Source organism: Ictalurus punctatus, chromosome 3 (assembly GCF_001660625.3).
Source record: "Ictalurus punctatus breed USDA103 chromosome 3, Coco_2.0, whole genome shotgun sequence".
Classification (NCBI taxonomy): domain Eukaryota; kingdom Metazoa; phylum Chordata; class Actinopteri; order Siluriformes; family Ictaluridae; genus Ictalurus; species Ictalurus punctatus.
In genome coordinates this window covers 33,470,422-33,490,421 of record NC_030418.2, presented here as the reverse complement: position 1 = coordinate 33,490,421, position 20,000 = coordinate 33,470,422, and the positions used below count along the sequence as shown (strand labels likewise).

The 20,000-nt window shown below is 43.6% G+C and overlaps 1 protein-coding gene across 1 annotated transcript in view; it reads right to left on the bottom strand.

Moving 5' to 3' along the window:
* Positions 1-20,000, bottom strand: part of galntl6 (polypeptide N-acetylgalactosaminyltransferase like 6) — a 253,498-nt gene that overhangs the window by 27,678 nt on the left and 205,820 nt on the right. The window contains exon 8 of the mRNA XM_017464226.3: positions 1,748-1,865. Coding sequence (XP_017319715.1) covers positions 1,748-1,865 — 118 coding nt within the window. The remainder of the gene's footprint in view (positions 1-1,747; positions 1,866-20,000) is intronic.

The following is a 20,000-nucleotide window of genomic DNA, read 5'->3' as shown; positions in this document are numbered from 1 at the left end:
CTTTTCCTATCCGGCAACTTAAAAAAAAAATATATATATATATATATATATATAAATAAAAAAAACTGAGGAAAGATTCAGCATCTGCATTGTGGAAGTGTTGTGGGCATTTGACAGACAGGTCTGGAGACTCTTCGTTTCATGGTCTCTCCCGCTGCGTGAGAGAGCGGTGTGCTGATATCAAACAACACGCTGCTCTCGCTCGCTCTCTCTCTCTCTCTCTCTCTCTCTCTCTCTCTCTCTCGCTGGGGCAGCCACTTAGCGGTCAGACACCCTTCACACGCGCCCGGATGGAACTGTCCTGGACATGATATCGAACCGCTCTCCCTCGAGAGTAAACAAGAGAAAGATGAATCATTTTCACGCAGTAACTCACACGCCATGCACGAGATGAAGTCATGGAGGTAACGGGATAGCGTTGGGAGGAATCGTGCGGCATGTTGAAATCCGCCCACGTCCGACAGAAGGACGCCGGTTGGATAAAGACAGCTGACCGGTATATTGGCTGGCGCCGGGCTCGAACGGTCCAAGTTGGTCCTCACGCTGCAGTCACGCTAAAGCTGAATAACAGCGATAACACGTTTCTCACTGTTCACCGGATGTGTAAACAAGATCCGCAACCCTATCTATACGCAGCGACAGTAACAATAATAAAAAATAAATAAATATATATATATATATATATATATATATATATATATATATATATATATATATATATATATATATATATATAAAAAACCTTGGCAATTGTTATCGAAAAAAAAATAAAAAAAGGTTTTAATTTAGTTCCTGAAATATTTCTGCAGTTGCCATGGTTTCCAGACAGCCCGTGTTCCAACCACAAAGTTCAACTGATGGTGCACAGGAGTGGGGCGCCGAATAATAAAAAAAAAAAGGCAGCCATGGCAGGTATTTTATCTCTGATAAAAGTGAAAAATCCCTCACACGCGCTTGTCTCTGGTGTTCCGGCCTCGCTAATCAAAACCGAAGCGCCTCGGACGGACAGGAGATCACGGGGTCACACGGACCAATTAGTTTCGGCGCTGCCTGGTAACGCACCTGCGCCGGCGCCTGTCTTTTTCTTTCGGACTCTTCCTGCGTGTCCTTTCGGCCGTAACACACAGGAAGGAATATGACAAAACTTTGGTGTGGAGCTTCACAGAGCTGTCAGAGATGAGCAATGCTCGTGAGGCAGGATGGAAGCAGACGGACCTCGTCGCGCGCGATATTGCTTCTTAGAGGCTCCGTGCTTCGCTGTGGGGCAAAATGAAGTTTCAGGAAACCGGAGGAGTACTCGACAGTCAGGTGACAGGAGAGCGCTGATGAAAGGCTTCAGAGTTGTGCTATTTTTAGCCGCCGTACCCTCATGGAGTACTGGCCTGTATTTTCTGCCCCTGTAATCAATCCTACGGTGTCAAGACTATTCTTGACCCACTTGAGGTAGCTCGGGTCAAGCGTGTCCGACGCAGAGTCTCGACATCTGTATGCACGCGAGCCTGAAGCTCTGTTCACGGCTTTGTTCCGTTTGAGCGTGACGAACGCGGCATTGAATCGCCGAGAGAACCCTGTGTCCGTTTACAATTGGACAGAATGTCATGTAATAGAGTATCTACTCAGGGAAAGCACAGGATAACACACTTGCGGTGTGCTGTTCAAATAAAATAATCAGTGACAGCGTGGTGTGATGTGATGAAGTGAAGCAGTCGTGTGTGTGTGTTCGGATTTGTCCCACACACTCTCTCACCTTGAAAGAAATCTCGTACTGCTCTCCTCCCCAGATCTCCAGGCCCGTATCGTAGCCTCCCAGCTCCCAGAACCACAGACGGTTCACGGCAAACAGACCTCCGGCCATCACTGGAGACCTGGAGAGATGAAGAGAGGACCAACTTGTTCACTGCTCGCTCTCTCTCACTCACTTTCTCTCTCACTCACTCTCCCACACACCTCATAACACATTTATAAGTATAGATTCTGCCGAAGCTCAAGGGCAGTTCAGCTAGACGGAGAAATTCTCCCGAAGGTCATAGAGAGGGATAGAGACACTGTATAGCAGAACAAAAAGTCAGCACTTTAAAGTTTCTGAGGAGTTCAGTAGCTTCAGACTGCTGAGATAGCCGACTTCGCTCCCGCATCAGGGTTTACAGACGGATGACGATTCGCAAAACACTGAACTAAAATGGTGCTACTGTTCAAGTGCCTTGCACCACATACACAGCATAAAAATGAAGAAAGAAAAAAAAAAAAAAAAAAAAAATATATATATATATATATATATATATATATATATATATATATATATATATATATATATATATATATATATATAATGTCTCTCTCTCTCTCTCTCTATATTATATATATATATATATATATATATATATATATATATATCTCTATATATATGTCTGTCTCTCTCACTCTCTCTCTATATATGTCTATATCTCTCTCTCTCTCTCTCTCTCTCTCTATATATATATATATATATATATATATATATCTCATATATATGTCTGTCTCTCTCTCTCTCTCTCTCTCTCTCTCTCTCTCTCTCTCTATATATATATATATATATATATATATATATATATATATATATATATATATATATATATATATATATATATATATATCTTTGTCTCTCTCTCTATATATGTCTGTCTCTCTCACTCTCTCTCTCTCTATATGTCTATATCTCTCTATCAATCTATATACATATATCTATATAGATCTATCTGTCTCTCTATCTTTCTCTATATCTATCTATCTATCTATCTATCTATCTATCTATATATATATATATATATATATATATATATATATATATATATATATATATATATATATCTTGTTCAATCAATCCTATTTTGTTAAATAATAATAATAATAATAATAATAATAATAATAATAAAATAAACTTGAAATACATTTTTAGACACATTAAATTTCGGAAAAAGCTGCAGACTCACTGTTTAAAATTATTATTATTTTTAATGACCCTGTATGTTTAGTCATGCACATTCACAGCTCCCTCGTTAACGTAGCTTATCTTGCTCGTTCTGGAACGCCCTCGATCCATGTTGACCGTGGTGTTATTAGCGCAAGCTTGGTATTGTGTCCAACGATCACGAGTTAAATAAACAAATGATATGATATGAGTCATGATTAAATGAAGTATAAGGATAGCAATAAAATCAGTGTACATTTTACTCTTCAACCCAGGCAGCAAAAACTTCAATTTCAAGCTTAACGGATGAAGTGAAACGTGTAGGTCAGTGTGTAATGTGAAACGTTAATGTCAGCGTACAAAAATGTCACTGGCAGAGTTAAAGCCTTGCGAGTAGCAGACAATATATCAAATCTAATATTGAACTGAAAACACATTATGACACTTGGTTGGTTTAAGAAAATGTGTACTGTACACACACACGCACACACACACACCCAACCTAACCGAATCCATTACTTGGATTGAGCAGATTAAGAGGAGCACTATTCACTTCACTTGGTTGACTAAAGCTTTCCATTAGAACTGGGATCCTGTGGGACACATTAAAACCGTTCACTCATTCATCCTTAGTAACTGTCTGATCAGGGTCATGGTAATTTTAATTAGGCTGCTGGTTTGTTTATATTTTGGGAAATACAGTAGAACCGATTCAATTAATTAGAAAATATCACAAGCAGGAACAAACAGAAATGATAACTGTGCACACGTCCCTAGTTGAGACCAATTATGAACCAGAGTGATGCAGCTGAGGTTGAGGAACTGTTATGATGACTTTGCTGACATGTGTTTTCTGTGTTTCAGGGGGTGGAGTGGCAGTAGCAGGGGTAGGAGCAGTGGCAGTTCCAGGGGCAGGAGCAGTAGCAGTGCAAGGGGCAGGAGCAGTGGCAGGAGAATTAGCAGTGCCAGGGGAAGGAGCAGTGGCAGCGGTAGGAGCAGTGGCAGGGGCAGGAGCAATGGCAGGGGTAGGAGCAGGGACAGGAGTAGTAGCAGGGGAAGGAGCAGTGGCAGTGGGAGGGGCAGGAGCAATGCCAGAGGTAGGAGCAGGGACAGGGACTGGAGCAGTACCAGGGGCAGGAGCAGTGGCAGTGCCAGAGGCAGGAGAAGCGGCAATGGCAGGTAGGAGCAGTGGCAGGTCCATCTGCCATACAGATCACTTTGTAAATGTACAGCTACTCACTGTGGCTCATCTGATGCTCTATACAGTGATTCAAGATGCAGACGTGACGAGGCAGAGCACAAAATGCTCGATGCACTTGTCAAAATGCATCTCACATTTATTAACATTTATTTAATAAAGCTACAGGTCCTCAACACAATCCGCAAGATCGCCTACCAGTTGCACTCGGCGTGATTAGCTTGCGGATTAAAAGCTTCTGGTGGAAATGGTAGAAACCAGAAAGCTGTCAAAAATCTCAGGACTAAAGAGGGAGTGCGAGATAAAGGTGTTAATAAGCCAAGTTCTTATCACTCCCGTGTCAGAATGGGTAATTAATACGGCTGACACGGTGGGTAGAGGACTTAATGAAAAGACGGCTGCGAACAGAATAAACTGTTTTGTATACAAGTGCGTCATTGAACCGCCTTCCGTTTTGCCTTGTGTTTAACCGTAGCGTCTATGTTTTTACAAATACAGTAATGTTCATAAAATATTTACACCTTTTCAGACGTGAATAAATACTGTAGATGGACGTATTCATACGAGCAGGGTTGCCAGATTTGTGGCTACGAACCAGCACTGTTAATATTAAAACCTAATATGAGAACAACAACAACAACAAAAAAAAAAAACTGCTGGCAGTTTAAAAATAGCCTGACTGCTAGGAGAAAACCACGCACCTGGCAACGCTCTGAGCAATACACACGCTGTTAAAAAATCTCCCAAAGATGAGTACGTCCAACAGCAATTGAGAAAGAGAAGAGAAGTACGTGTATATATACTGTTGAGGCTTGTACACCAGTTTTTTGAGCAAAACACACACAAGGTTTTTAGCACAGAATGTGCACCAACCACAAGGAAATAACAGTCTCCAGGTTTGAGCGTGTCCGCCCCCCTCCACCTCATCAATCAATGGAAAGGGACGAGTACAGGAGCACCGCTGAGCGGATTAGCCGGGTAGCGGACCGATCTTTCCGCTGATGACGTGCTGCTTTAATCGTCTTCCCTTTTGTACTCATTATTTTTTGGCATGTGGAGGTTCTATTGAAGTTTTGTAGTTGAAGTAATGCGAAAACAGAAACTAGGAAGAATTGACTAAAGATACCGCATGCGTTCTGCTCTCCTGATCAGATCTACTTCTAAAATGTAGCCCTTTGTGAACTTTACATCTGACCGAGACTCGGGTTTCCATATTATAAAAATATCGCTACTATATTTATAAAAATATCGTATTCAAGTTCTTGTCACTATTATACTCTTTACCTGGCTGCTACCGCAACAACTGCTACGTCCATATACAGCATGGTGTACGCTAACATGTCCTAGCATGTTACGTTTACATTCACAGCATTTTTATTATATTGTTATTCTCTCGTACTTCCTGTTATATCGGACACTTCCACGCTAGAACCGCGTACTGTTCGGCGCTACTCTGTCACTTACTGTACTATACTATTGTCCTGTTTTAGTACTTACTGTACTGTCTTGTGTTGTTAGCACACGTTAGCATGTGCACTTTATGTAGAGACGTGTAGGTCTTATTTAGTTCCGTGTCTGTCGTTTTGTATGGTTCGTGTGATGTTTTATGTAGCACCGTGGTCCTAGAGGAACGTTGGTTCGGTTCACTGTGTACCGTACCAGCTGTATATGGTTGAAATGACAATAAAGCCACTTGACTGGACAATAAATTTCAGAGCTATTTCACTAGGCATGCATCAGCATGGAGCCTGGAGCCTATCCCAGGGAACGCGGGGCACCCGAGGACCGAAGGAAGGAAGGCAGGGTGACACCCTAGACGGGGTGCCGACCCATCACAGGGCACAATCGGACACACATTCACATCCTCCAGACAATCTGGAAACAACAACGCATACTTTTGGACTGGGGGAGGAAACCGGAGTACCCGGAGGAAACCCCAATTAAACCCCCATTTAAACCAGGAAACATAAACTGAGCGACATAAGAGGTTCTGTGATGCCCCAGATTGATTCATAATAAGCAAGCTGATCATTTCAGTATCAGCATCGTATCTGTATTGACGAATTCCCAAAAAACATGCACTCGCACTAGTGCACGTTCGAATAATATTTAATTGCTGGATCCTTATATTTCACTACGAAAATAATTCTGGATGGGAAACCGAACAGGACCGGTGGAGTGACTTATAAGTATAAATAAGCAGAGATTAATACAGACCAAAGCGCACCAAGGTTAAATGGGTGAAATCACAGCGCGCGGTCCCTGTGTCTTACTCTTTCTCTCCGTGTCACTCCGTCTCTTTCGGACGTTCGTGTCTTTAATCGGTCCAAAAAGAGTCCCCCTGTGTGATGTGGCTTAAAGAAATTAAATGTAAGGACAAAATTAAAGAGCTGGGAGAGAGAGAGATAGAAACAATCAACAAGAAATAGTGAAAATGGCATCTGCCAGCCAAACAGGATGGACAGGATGGCGCCAAAATCAATTTGCTCCCATGTAATACCCGCCCACTCCGCTTCCCTCCATTTTAATAAGGCGCTGAAATATCGCAGTCGACTCAATTAAGCCTGCTAATGAAGGAGCAAACACTTCTCTGGCGGAACGATCCGAGCATCCCTCCCCACCCCCCCACCTTCCAGCGTTCGTGCCAGTAAGAGGAGACGCAGAAGCGGAAGCGGATTTGAGGGAGCTTTGTAAAGCGAGACGTGGAGGGAGGGAAGCTCGGTGCCTGTGTTTTTGGCTCTGGGAGCGTGTTTGATCAGCTAAGCTTCTGGACAACACGTTGTCTTGTGTGCGAGGAGATTCAGGAGAGCGCAGAGGCAGCATGGAGGTGGAAGCAGCAAGTATCATCACTTACTAGGGACGGATACATGTTTTTACTACTGATTCTGATACTGAAATGAGTAACCGGGTTAGTATTAATCAATCAGGGACGACAGAGAAACGGTATTCTTCTCTGTTTATGTTTTCCGGGTTTAACCCTTGTGCGTCCTTATGGACATTTTTGTCTTTTTCGTTTTTTTAATCATTTTGTCTGTAAGTTTTGCAAAAGGTGGGTATTTTTTATTGGAATTTTTAATCTCTCACCCTCATTTGCTTTCATAAATCTATTTTAAACTAGGTACGCAAGATAGTTACACTCAGGACCTTAAGGACAAAAAATGTCCCCATTGAAACCCATTCAAAGCGCAATAATTAATCCCTGTGACGTTGAAGCATAAAATCATGCATTCTGTGTTAACAGGCTTTTATTTTGTTCACAAAGTTTCAAAACATTGATTTAAAAACAATAGTAATTCTGGAATGTGTACTATTCTCTCAGGTTTAGCGTCTAGGGAAAGTACAGGTGCGTGTCAAAAAATTTGAATATCGTGGAAAAGTGAATTTTTCCCCGTAATCCAATTCAAAAAGTGGATTTAAAAATTCTAGATTCATTAGACATAAAATGAAATATTTGAAGCCTTTTTTTGCTTTAGTCTTGACGATTATAGCTTACAGCACACGCAAATAAAAAATTCAGTATCTCAAAATATTAGAATAAAGAATTTATAATACAGAAACATCACATTCCTAGTGTCAAGCCACTCCTGAACCAGAGACAATGTCAGAAGCGCCTTACCTGGGCTAAGGAGAAAAAAAACTCTGGACCGTTGCTCAGTGGTCCAAAGTCCTCTTTTCAGATGCACGTAAATGCTGCATTTCATTTGGAAATCAAGGTTCCGGAGTCTGGAGGAAGAGTGGAGAGGAACAGAATCCAAGCTGCTTGAAGTCCCGTGTGAAGTTTCCACAGTCAGTGATGATTTGGGTTGCCATGTCATCTGCTGGTGTCGGTCCAGTGAGTTTTCTCGAGTCGAGAGTCGATGCAGCGTCTACCGGGAGATTTTAGAGCACGTCATGCTTCAATCTCCTGACGAGCTTTATGGAGATGCTGATTTCCTTGGCACCTGCCCACAGTGCCAAAACTTCTAGTAACTGGTTTACTGACCGTGGTATTACCGTGCTCGATCGTCCAGCCGACTCGCCTGACCCGAACCCCATAGAGAATCTACGAGAGACACCAGACCCGACAATACAGACGAGCTGAAGGCCGCTATCAAAGCGACCCGGGCTTCCGGAACACCTCAGCAGCGCCACAGGCTGATCGCCTCCATGCCACGCCGTGTCGACGCAGTAATTCATGCAAAAGGATTAAAACCCCAACCGAGTATCAGCGCATACATTAACACACTTTTCACAAGGTTCACAAATTTCTGTATTATAAATTCTTTATTCTAATATTTTGAGATACTGGATTTTTGATTTCCGTGAGCTGTAAGCCGTAATCATCGGGATTAAAACAAAAACAGCCCTGAAATATTTCACTTTACGTGTAATGAATCAAGAAAACATGAAAGTTCCACTTTTCGAATTAAATCACAGAAAAAAAAACTGAGCTTCTCCACAATTCTAATTTTGAGATGCACCCGTACATGCTTTTCCTTTTTTCTGATTCTGCTGTATTTTAGAGTGCAGCAGACCTACTGAATAAATGATGCAGCTATAATTGTGTGTGTGTGTGTGTGTGTGTGTGTGTGTGTGTGTGTGTGTGTGGATATAAGAGGCTAACTCTTAAAATGAACTCTTATGGTTCACTCTTATAACTCTTATAATGTTAGCAAGTTGATTTTAAATGAAGCGCATTAGTTAGCTCCGGATCGAGTAGAGTTCTAGTGGAAAAAAAAAAAAAAAAATGGTGGCTTTTGTTTCACTTTTCACTCTCATTGTAAATGGAGAACAGCGTCCCGGCTAAGAGCCGCTGTGCTGCTAGCGATGAATTGCTGAGTTTTATGTTTAAGATCTTTTATCAGATTTTATCAGATTGTATTGGTAGAAGATGATGTAATTCCTCGATATTTTTCTCAAAGCACAGTTTGCAGTCTGCATTGCTTTGACTGAATCATGAAATACGTCCAGATGGCTGAAATTCGAAGGTGGTGGCTCGACGGATAAAACTCTGGGTTACTGATCAGGAAGTCAGGGGTTCCCGTCCCAGCACTGCCAAGCTGCCACTGTTGGATCCTTGAGCATGGCCCTTAACCCTCTCTGCTCCAGGGGGCGCTGTATCACGGCTGACCCTGCGCTCTGACCCCGACTTCCTGACATGCTGGGGTATGCGAAGAAAACAATTTCACTCTGCTGTAATGTATATGAGAAATAAAGTCTTCTTCTTCTTCATTTCGTGTTCAATAGCACAACAACGTGCACAAGGCTAATGTCACATAGTATCACATGGTATCAGATGTTGTTATCTGTCTGAGCGTTTATTATTATTATTTTTTTTATGAGAGAGCAAATAAGGATGGTTTCGGACCGAGATCCGTTACTGATATGAACGCATCCCAAGAGATGACGGAGCATTCTGACTTCTTTAGAGTGAAGGAATCGAAATTAAAGCGTACATATCTGATGGAAAACCGAGATCCCATTGATTCTGGACCTCGGGGAACGAGCCGAGTGAGGACGAGTATATCTGAACACATGATTAAAGTGATGCAGCGAAACGTACCGCTTATAAGTTCTAGAAAACCCTGAATCCTTGAGGGGGGAAAAAAAATCTTAATTACCCAAACTGAAGTACGGTTAATGATGCAATCAGCCAAGTGGGTGGGGCTGTGAACCCGGAGCTGCGTGATTGGAGTGGCAGACTGGCATGTGCTTTGTTTCCAGGGAGATCTGATGAGGCGTTGAGCTCGCTCGAGTCCTTGAGGGAATTCGAGAGCTCTACATTGCATTCTTGTATGCGCCTGCGTTACGCCGAGGGCCACCGAGCGTACGTGTGTGTGTGTGTGTTATCGGCGTCTGTCAATCTCGAGAAGAGCTGCTTGTTTCACGGCCCGGCTCTCGCGTGTCCGAGTTTGAGGAGAATGTGAGCTAAATAAGGCGGCGTGTGAAAAAGCAGCAGTGCTGGTATTGATTAGTTAATTAGAAAGAGATCTGCAGGGAGCGTGTAGCTCAATGGGAGGTGTGTGTATGTGCATATGTGCGCGTGTGAGAGGGAGAGGGAGGGAGGGAGGGAGGAGGACAGGCTGCTGAATGAAGCGCTGAAGCCTCTGATTACGGCTGTTCGGCATCAGTGGAGCATGAACTCAGGTCAAAATCCCTCACCACCCTGATGTGAATATGACAAGGTGAACTATTTCTGTTAGAAACCCACAACATACAACCGACGATAAATCTCTCTCTCTCTCTCAAACACACACACAAACACACACAGGGCTCTTTTACCGCCTCCACAAGAGCTAACTGATTAATTCAGCTCCAAAGCAGAAGTGACCTAGACACACATATCTTATTGCTGTGTGTGTTCAGAGGAAGGGACACCCAAACACCAGGCACGAAAGAGAGCGAGAGAGAGTCTCTGAAAGAGATTCAGTGACCTCTGACCCCCTAACAGTAATTACCGTAACAGGACTGTGTGCACATTTTTAATAGATCTTTCCAACTGAAAGATATCGGCACCATTTATTTCTCCTAAACGATCAATCCAGAGAGCGAGATAATAGCACTCTCGCATGATATTAATTCAAATTATTTGCAGGGATGACATTTCCAGTGACTTGTGAGATTCTGGCACTTAGACGAGGCTTGGCATTTAGGCAAACTCCGAGCTTGGCTAATGAAAAGCACTGCTGCGTTGTTCTGTGTGGATATGCCACGTTAATATAAAGCAGCTCCTCCGCCAGTTAGACACACGCACCGGCCTGTTATCGGAGATCTGGTTAATTTCTGCAGAATATCCAGAGGAGAGTTCACAGAAAAGTAACTCTAATGAGCACAAAAGCGTTTAAAAGTTCAGCAAATTCACTCCTGTTTAGGCGAGAGAGAGGAAGAGACGGAGGGGGTGTTGTGGGCTACAGTAATATTGGGGACCGACTGCCCTAACATCCTCTCGCCCCCTGATATCTTCATCCGTGGCCCATCAGGACTGTTCATCTTTGCCTTTTTGGCACTGATCATCATCCTTAAATCAGGCCTACTAGCAGGCTGTGGCTGTGTCCCCCTGCTTTCTGCGTGGGGGGGAGGTATCAGGGAATGCCACACTCTCCTTCTGTGCCTCCCTCACATTTGTACTGGCCTGGGCTCGACTCGTGGATGCCCGGGCACACTTGACACAATGAGGAAGGAACTGGCTGAACGCCGCCGTTTGCTGTTTTGCCTCCTGAAACCTGTTGATGATGGCGTTAAGCCAAACAGGCTGAAATGTGTAACAGAGGTGTCCAGAATGGAGACTTTATCTTTATCCCCCATGCCCGAGAGATTGAGCCACAGGTGCCTCTCCGTCACGAAGAGACAAATCCATGGCCTGGTGAAGCTCCGCCCCTGCCTCAGGCCCAATTCCCTCCACACTATCAGGCTCATTCAGCAGGTCTGCCTGGTAGGCCTGCAACACTACCATTCTATGCCGGAACCCACGAGTGAGACCCACTTCCGCATAGACTTTGCCGACCGATGCTGAGGTGACCTTACACGGCTTGGATGGCAAACCCCAACCCCCCCCAAGTTCGCTGCCGTCGATAGAGAGAGGAAGCTCGAAAGCACCTCCGCCTGTTTCAGCATAGCAACATAACCGTACTGTACTTCTGGCTGCCTTGACAGCGGCCGGCTCAGAGCCCTGCTTTTCCGTTCGGCTGAGAAGAGACTGGCGAGATTTTACACAGAAGTCAGATCGACCGGTCATGCGCGAATTCACTCCCACAGCATGAAGCTCACACAACGTTGAGTTCCCTTTCAAAGGGACTATGAAACTATCGCGAGGAAACACTGAACTATTATTCAATCAATATTCAAGATTTAAAAAAAAAAACTTCCAGATATTCTTTGTAGTCTACTGGCAGATCATTTTTTATAATTTTAAGCATTTATTTCGATGAGCTGCCTTTACAGCCTGAAATGAGTAACAGTGTCTACAAACAAAAGGCCGATTCATCGTATCTTTCATTTATGCTCATTTCATAATAAGAAATATTAGATCAGTTTGTCCATTTTGAAGATCTTTTCACTTGCTTGGATATAATAATAATAATAATAATAATGATTAGAATTATTATTATTATTATTATTTATTATCTGCAGGGCATCATGGGACGTGGGAGGAAACCGGAGAACCCGGAGGAAACCCGCAAGTTTTTTTACGTGACACTTTAATTGACAGTAAACTTTATAATTGTTTTGGAAATAGTTATACACCATCATGCTGGTACAGCCCATTAAACTGAGAGAGAGAGACAGAGCGAGAGAGAGAGAGAGAGAGAGATAAATGCGTTACAGGTTAGCCAGGCTAAGTGTGTTTCTTGTCTCGCTGCGTCCTTGTGTTTGCGTGTTCGGGCTCTGCAGTGCAGCCAGCTCTCCATTAAAACATTTCTTTACTTCTAGCCTGAACTAATACAATTAATCACACGCTCACTGGAGAGAGAGAGAGAGCGAGAGAGAGAGAGACAGAGAGCACCTCAACCCTTCACCATCCATCCTCAGGCTGTCCACATACATTCACAACATGCCCAATAGCGGCTGCTAAACAATCAGGGGGTTCTAGGCTGCCTGTCTCTCTCTCTCCTTCTCTCTCTCTCTCTCTCTCTGTCCACAACTCTCTTCCTCTCACTCCATCATGGTAAACCAGCCTGCCACACAGATGCCACTCACAATCTGCATTCGAGACTAAGCTTCTGAAATCCAATTAACTTTCCCACAAATGCAACATTTATGAAGCTTAAATGTCTTTGAAGAATGAAGAGGACATGCAATTGAGGGACATCTCTCTCTCTCTCTCTCTCTCTCTCTCTCTCTGTCTCTCTCTCGCTCTCACTCTCTATTTTTCCTCTCGAATTTCCATAAATATGAACCCCTCTATTTGCTCCAGTCTTGGGCAAATTCAGCAGGAAGATTTCCATTCCCGGTATGAAAGAGCTCCATTTGGCAAAGTCCAATCTCCGGAGAACGAGGGGAGGGAACGCGAGGACTGGAATAATCGATGCTTTCTCCGTCCTGCTGCAGAGTTCCGTATTAAACGGTTAAAAGTCTCAGTAGCCGGGGGATTAGGCGGAGATTTGCGGCGGGAAATCATTTGCATTGCACATCCGTACAGCCAAGGTCGGCGGGTACTGACGAAGGACAGGGAGAGGAGGAAGGTAGAAAGAGTATAATAAAAAAAAAAAGGTATACAATAAAGAGAAAGACGTACACTCTGACACTAATGAGTCACCATTTTTTTTTTCTATAATCCTTTTACGCACGCTCAGAGAAACTTTATGCGTGTGCATGTGACTAGATTTCTGCGTACACAACCAGACAAGGGCACTTACAGTCCATGAATCACCACTAAAGCGCATACACACACACACACCACACACACATACACCACACATCCATTATTCATCTGCCTCACAGCCACAAAGGCCCTGTTTTGGAGCGAACTTATTAATCAACAAATGACCAATAAAGCCGGTGGAAAGTGGGAAATGGGTTTGGGCCGTAATCCCGTCCTCTGTGCGGCTCATTACAATGGTCAAGCTGGTTACAATGCGGAGCGACGGGGATTTCTTTTGTCTCTTCGGTGGAGGCGATGTGAGGAAAATGACGAGTGTTATTACCCCAGGGCTGATGTTATTACCCCGGCTAAGGATAAGAGCGCGGCAGGAAGCAGATGGGGAGTTTAATACGATGCTGAAGCTTGTTACAGAGCAGACGCTAATACCGCTACACCTGACCTCTTTTCTCATCCCGTTTTCCTTTGCACAAATGAGCACTGATCCAGATAGAAGCGCCTCTTTCATCTTGTAACAGCCGGTAAGGTCTGTATTACCGTGTTTCCCACGTGACGAGGTAGGCCCGGCGATCACGCATCCACAAAGACAGCGCCATGATGAAGCGTGTTAGCAGACAGAGCTTGTTACTCGTTCTCTGGATCACGACACTGCCTTTCTTTTCATCTTCATCTGTCGTGCGAACGCTGCTCTAAGTGCAAATCTGACTGGTCAGAAAGTGTAGATTATTCCTGTAGAACAGCACAGGTAGTTCCAGCTGTAACAGGAACATTAGGGTAATATTAATGCGCTCATTATGAGAGAGAGAGATAGAGAGAGAGAGAGGAAGGCTGGTGAGGGAACGTCTGTTTATCATGGCTATAACGTAAGTTCCGGTCCAGTAATTTGAAAGAACGAGCTCGGAGGACAGAAGGACATAGAACGCATATTTGCGAGAATTCAGACGTGCTGTGAGCTTCCTGTTTCACGACGGACCGTCCCAGCACGGTTCTAGTTCTAGTTCTTGTTTGTTTTTAGCTCGACTTTACCTTTTTACTTCTGGCAACTGTATTTAGGCTTCAAAATTCATAAAAGTTGTGTTCATTTGTGAAGATTAGCTTGAAGAACAAAACGTGGGTTGCGATCTGGGTTACTGATCGGAAGGTCGGGGGTTGAAGCCCCAGATCTGCCAGGCTCTGGGTTACTGATCGGAAGGTCGGGGGTTGAAGCCCCAGATCTGCCAGACTCTGGGTTACTGATCGAAAGGTTGGGGGTTGAAGCCCCAGATCTGCCAGACTCTGGGTTACTGATCGGAAGGTTGGGGGTTGAAGCCTAGAACTGCCAGGCTCTGGGTTACTGATCGGAAGGTCGGGGGTTGAAGCCCTAGAACTGACAGGCTCTGGGTTACTGATCGGAAGGTCGGGGGTTGAAGCCCTAGAACTGCCAGGCTCTGGGTTACTGATCGGAAGGTCGGGGGTTGAAGCCCCAGAACTGACAGGCTCTGGGTTACTGATCGGAAGGTCGGGGGTTGAAGCCCAGAACTGACAGGCTCTGGGTTACTGATCGGAAGGTCGGGGGTTGAAGCCCTAGAACTGACAGGCTCTGGGTTACTGATCGGAAGGTCGGGGGTTGAAGCCCCAGAACTGACAGGCTCTGGGTTACTGATCGGAAGGTCGGGGGTTCAAGCCCAGAACTGACAGGCTCTGGGTTACTGATCAGAAGGTCGGGGGTTGAAGCCCAGAAATGCCAGGCTCTGGGTTACTGATCGGAAGGTCAGTCCTATTGGCTTTTTGTCGAGGGAACCGGGGCGACGCTAACTTCCGGGTTGGCCTACAAAATGACGTCATCCCTGCAGCGCTCTACACTGGCTGATATCTGACACCGATCTAATCTCACACTGACATCGTTACAGCAACTCTTTTGATTTCAAACAACACTATTGATCTAAGCTGAAGGTAAAATATCGGGATCAGCTGTTTACATGAGGAAAAATCAAACAAAGACTCTCTTATACAGTACGTATTGAATATTCTCAGATCCAGGTGGTGTTACGGCGGAGGCGATGATAGCAGGTTTCATGGCTTCAGATTAGACCCAAGGGAGGACAGGGGTTTTAAAAAGCTCTGGCTGTGATGGTGAAGGAAAAGGTCAGATGTCTGGAGTTATTTCTGAAATCCACTACGGGGGAAAAAAAAAAGCGTGTGTGTGTGTGTGTGTGAGAGTGAATGCACAGGGGGAAAAGGTTTGCGTAGGACATTTTTCAGCACTGATTCGTTCTGAAAAGGAAAGAGAGCGAGAGATAGAGATCGAGCGAGGTGCTGAGGTTGGTCGTGTGTGTGTGCGTGTGTGTGTGCGCATGAGCGAGTGAGTATGTTAACTGCTGCTACATGCTGTGCCATACAGGCAGCCTGGTGTGAGACAAAAGCGAGAGACTGTGAGGACATCCATTTCTCTCTCTCTCGCTCTCTTTCTCATCCATGAGCTCCTCCTTTACGTCCCGCTGATTCTCGCTCATATCCATTTTTCTCCTCGGGGCCATAATGAGCAACATCTCTAGCTATTCAGCCGCTATTATTGTGCCTATGAAGAATAGGACTCTCTATATTGATTTTGTGTTTTCCCTTGGCGTCCATTTTTCTCCCGCAAAAAAAAAGAAAAAAAAAAGAAAGAAACCCTGACTGAAACCCAGTGAACCGCAGAAACCTTCGCCGCTGGTAAAGGTGAATCCGTGTGCGCTTAATTAATTATCCCGCATAACGCATTGTGGCTTCCATCATAATTAGCACTTTTTATTGTGAACTTCAAAACAACCGTTCTAGAAAAAGAAGGACAAAAACAACAAAAAAAACCCAACAACAAAAAAAAGGCTTTTACACAATTTCATAGTAATCGAGCTAATTGGACAACACTTAGCGCTGCTTTTAATGAGCCAAGAGTGACAGATGGAGACAGAACCCAAAGAGTGGTTAACAATTTGCGAAGCTCTGAGCACGTCTGTCTCGGAGAACGGTGGTCCCCTGGCTGGAGACGCGATTCGGGCATGAGAAGACGAATAGGAAGAGAAGAGAGGAAGTGTTTTATCTCTCTTACAGGCTTGCTCGGTCCTTCAGGGGTTGGAGACGAGACAAAAACGATGTCTTACCGAGTGTAAATATCGTAGATCTCGGACAGAAATGTGATATTTCTATCTTTTTGTGTGTGTGTGTGTGTGTGTGTTTTATCACCTGAAGCGTAAACTCACACACTTTCTAACACGCTCAGGTTAGCTGTGTGAATCGCGCGCGTGTGCGTGCGTACGAACCCGAACCAATTGTTTACATAGAGAGAAAACAAAAGAACAAATATAACAGATGATACTGTACCGCGTGCCTCGTCTTTAAAATAGATTTTGAGATGGAAACGTTTTTTTATATACTATCTACAGCTGCAACAACTAATCGATAAAATCGACAACGATCAATTATGAAAATTGTTGTCAACGAATCTCCTGATCGATTAGTTGGTCTGCGTGCGGTACGTTTACTCACTACGTTACTTCTGTTCCGAAAACACGCTTTGGAGAGTAAATACTAAAAGTTGTGTCCCAAATGACGTACTGTCCACTTACACTACGCACTATATACTCTAGTGCAGTGTTTCTCAACCGGGGGTCCGCTGACCCCTAGTGGTCAGTGGCGTAATTGCAGGGGCTCCGTAGGAAAGTTTTAAAACTGTTTACATTTTTAATTTTAAACTCATTTACAAATGAAATGATAATCTGCAAAAAACCTACGAGCGGTAGACAAGTTGCACTGATGGATAAAATAAGCAAAGGATCGTTCAGAGAGTCGAATTGAATGTCACACCAACAATAATTGAATCTTTTGATTCGATTTTAAATGTCCAATGTTAATATCATTAATGTGAAATATTAATAAAATGAAGTAACATATATAGAAATGAATGTTAAATATACAGCCTATAATTGTTGTGGAGTGAGGGGGGTCCTTGTGGATTGTTCAAAATATGCTCGGGGTCCAGAGCTCACGAAAGGTTGAGAACCACTGGTCTAGTGTATGAATTTTAGAAAAGGTAATATCGTCTCAAATGGAACACATTCGTTTTTTACTAACCGTTACTAAACATAAATCGCATTACGTGTGTATATTTTTCGGAATATGGACGTATTGTGCAACAGTTCTAAACTGTGTTATTATTATTATTATTTTTTTTACATTTTCCTAAATGATATTTTCTATTAGTTTGGTCTTCAACACATAAATATTTTGCACAGTTTTTGGACACAGTTTTTAGTTTTTATTGATTAAAAAATAATCTTTCATGTATAATATTTCAGAATATTGTACTCATGGTATTCTTATACATGGAGAATCCAACAATACGTCTACTTTTTAATATAAGTTAAGCTGTCTATATACCATGGTCTGTCTGAATACTCGATTCTGATTGGCTGGAAGGTGTGCGTTCAACGCGTGTGTACCACAGGTAGTCCCAGTCCTAGCCTATAAACAATTGTAACCATAGTAACACACAGTTAGAGCTGCACTCAGTAGTCAAACCCACAGCTTTGTTATTAGTAGAGATGCGGCACAGACGCAGGTAATTCTCGCACACACACACATACAATCTCTCATTCATATTTTATATATATATATATATATATATATATATATATATATATGTACACACACACAGCATGTGTGTGTGTGGCTGTGTGTGTGCTTATAAATAATTCATGCATGAAAGGATTAACCATTCCTTGACTGTTTTCCGGCAGAGAAAACTGTTCTCCCACAGCGGTAAGAACAGTCGGTCTGATCAAAGACGTCTACAATCCCGCTAGGTAAGTGCGAGTTCCTTACACGCTGACGCTGAATGCCACGCTTCGCTCACGCTGTTGAATAAGCTACGTACTGTAGCGAAACTGACACCAAGTGGGTTTGTAATCGGATGCCGGCTCTCGAATGGACTCCTGCGTCACGTCGGGAATTAAAAACTCCGATTTTAAACTGCAGGAAGTTTTTCCGTCTGGTCGAGATTCGTGCAAAAGAGAAAAAGCCTTCCGTCTTTCAGGAAATCCTGAACCATCGTGTTTCAGAAATAAATGACGGTATTTCCAACACGTTTTTTTCCAGAACGAGTGGAATGAAGTGTGGATTGATTAACCTGTCCCATAATGCACCCAAAGGAACATGGGGTCCACACAAAATGGACAGTGCAGACATGGCCTCCAATAACAAGCTGCCGCATTTCGTTCTTAACGGTCCCTGTCTTAATACTGGCGCTGTTAATGAGCTGTGCATTACAATGAACACACACACACACACACACACACACACACACACACAGAGCGAACACTGCTGGTTAAATGAATAAGCTCACGTCACGTCACCCAGCAAACAGGGGACGTCCCCCGGACGTTGCGAACGTCCACTTAGGTCCGGTTTATAACGTTCACTGGCGGACGTTCCGAGGACGTCAAATCATAACACTACTGAACGTGTTCATTTCAGCGAAAGTCCCCTAAGTGTCCCGAATGGCCGCTGGACGTCCTGTGAACGTCCCCATGAACCTCCATAGGACGTCAAAGGGACCCTACACACGTACGTTCGGGGGACGTTCGTAGAGGCCATTCAGACGACGTCCCGGGGACCTTTTTTTGTCAGCTGGGATATTTGACAATGAATCAATTTTCGGTCGCGATCAGTGTTGACGATTTTCACGGGAATGATTCAGAAACAAATTTCTGTGTGTTTCAACTCCAGGACGTCCCACGAAAGAACAATAAAATAAAATAAAGGAACTGACATCACAATGCAGTCAGTCAGTCAAACTCTGATCGGAAGCAGCTGATTAGATGTTGTACTGTTCAACTAAAATGAAAAAAATTTTAAAAAAATCCTTTTGTAGCTGTTAAAAGTTGGGAATAAACCCCCTCTGTGTCCCGCGGTTATAGAAGAATAATCACCAGTACGGTGTGATGAAGCAGAGTTACTGTTACCATCCCAAAGCTGATTACTTTCCTATAAAGGCATGTCTGGAAGTGTTCTATTGCTCTTATACCACCGCAATTTGACCATTTATTATTTATTTATTTTTTTACTTACTTATTTAAAGACATTTAAAAAAAAAAAAATCCATTTAAAGCTAGATTTAATGTTGTGGAAACAAGTTAGTTCTTGTTCTCACTTACGTTACAGCAGCTATAAATAATTACTCACCAGCCTCCCTCTCTCTCTCTCTCTCTCTCTCTCTCTCTCTCTGAAAGTTAACGTGACGACAATTCGCAGCTTGTTATATTACCAAGAAACGAAGCGTCACCTTCTCTGAAAACCTCTGACTGTTACAAAGCGCTGACTTCCATACAATCAAATAAATCACTGTTTTCACGCTGTACGTTGGTGCAAGTGTGGAAAAACCTTGAGCAAACACTGCAACACACACACACACACACACACACACACTCAAAACTGATTTCCGGCACACTCCTTACACACCTGCAGAATTAATCCATAGCTTAGTGCCTGGTGTGGGCTGGACAGGAGGAGGAAATGTGTTGGGGAGTGATAGAGGACACACA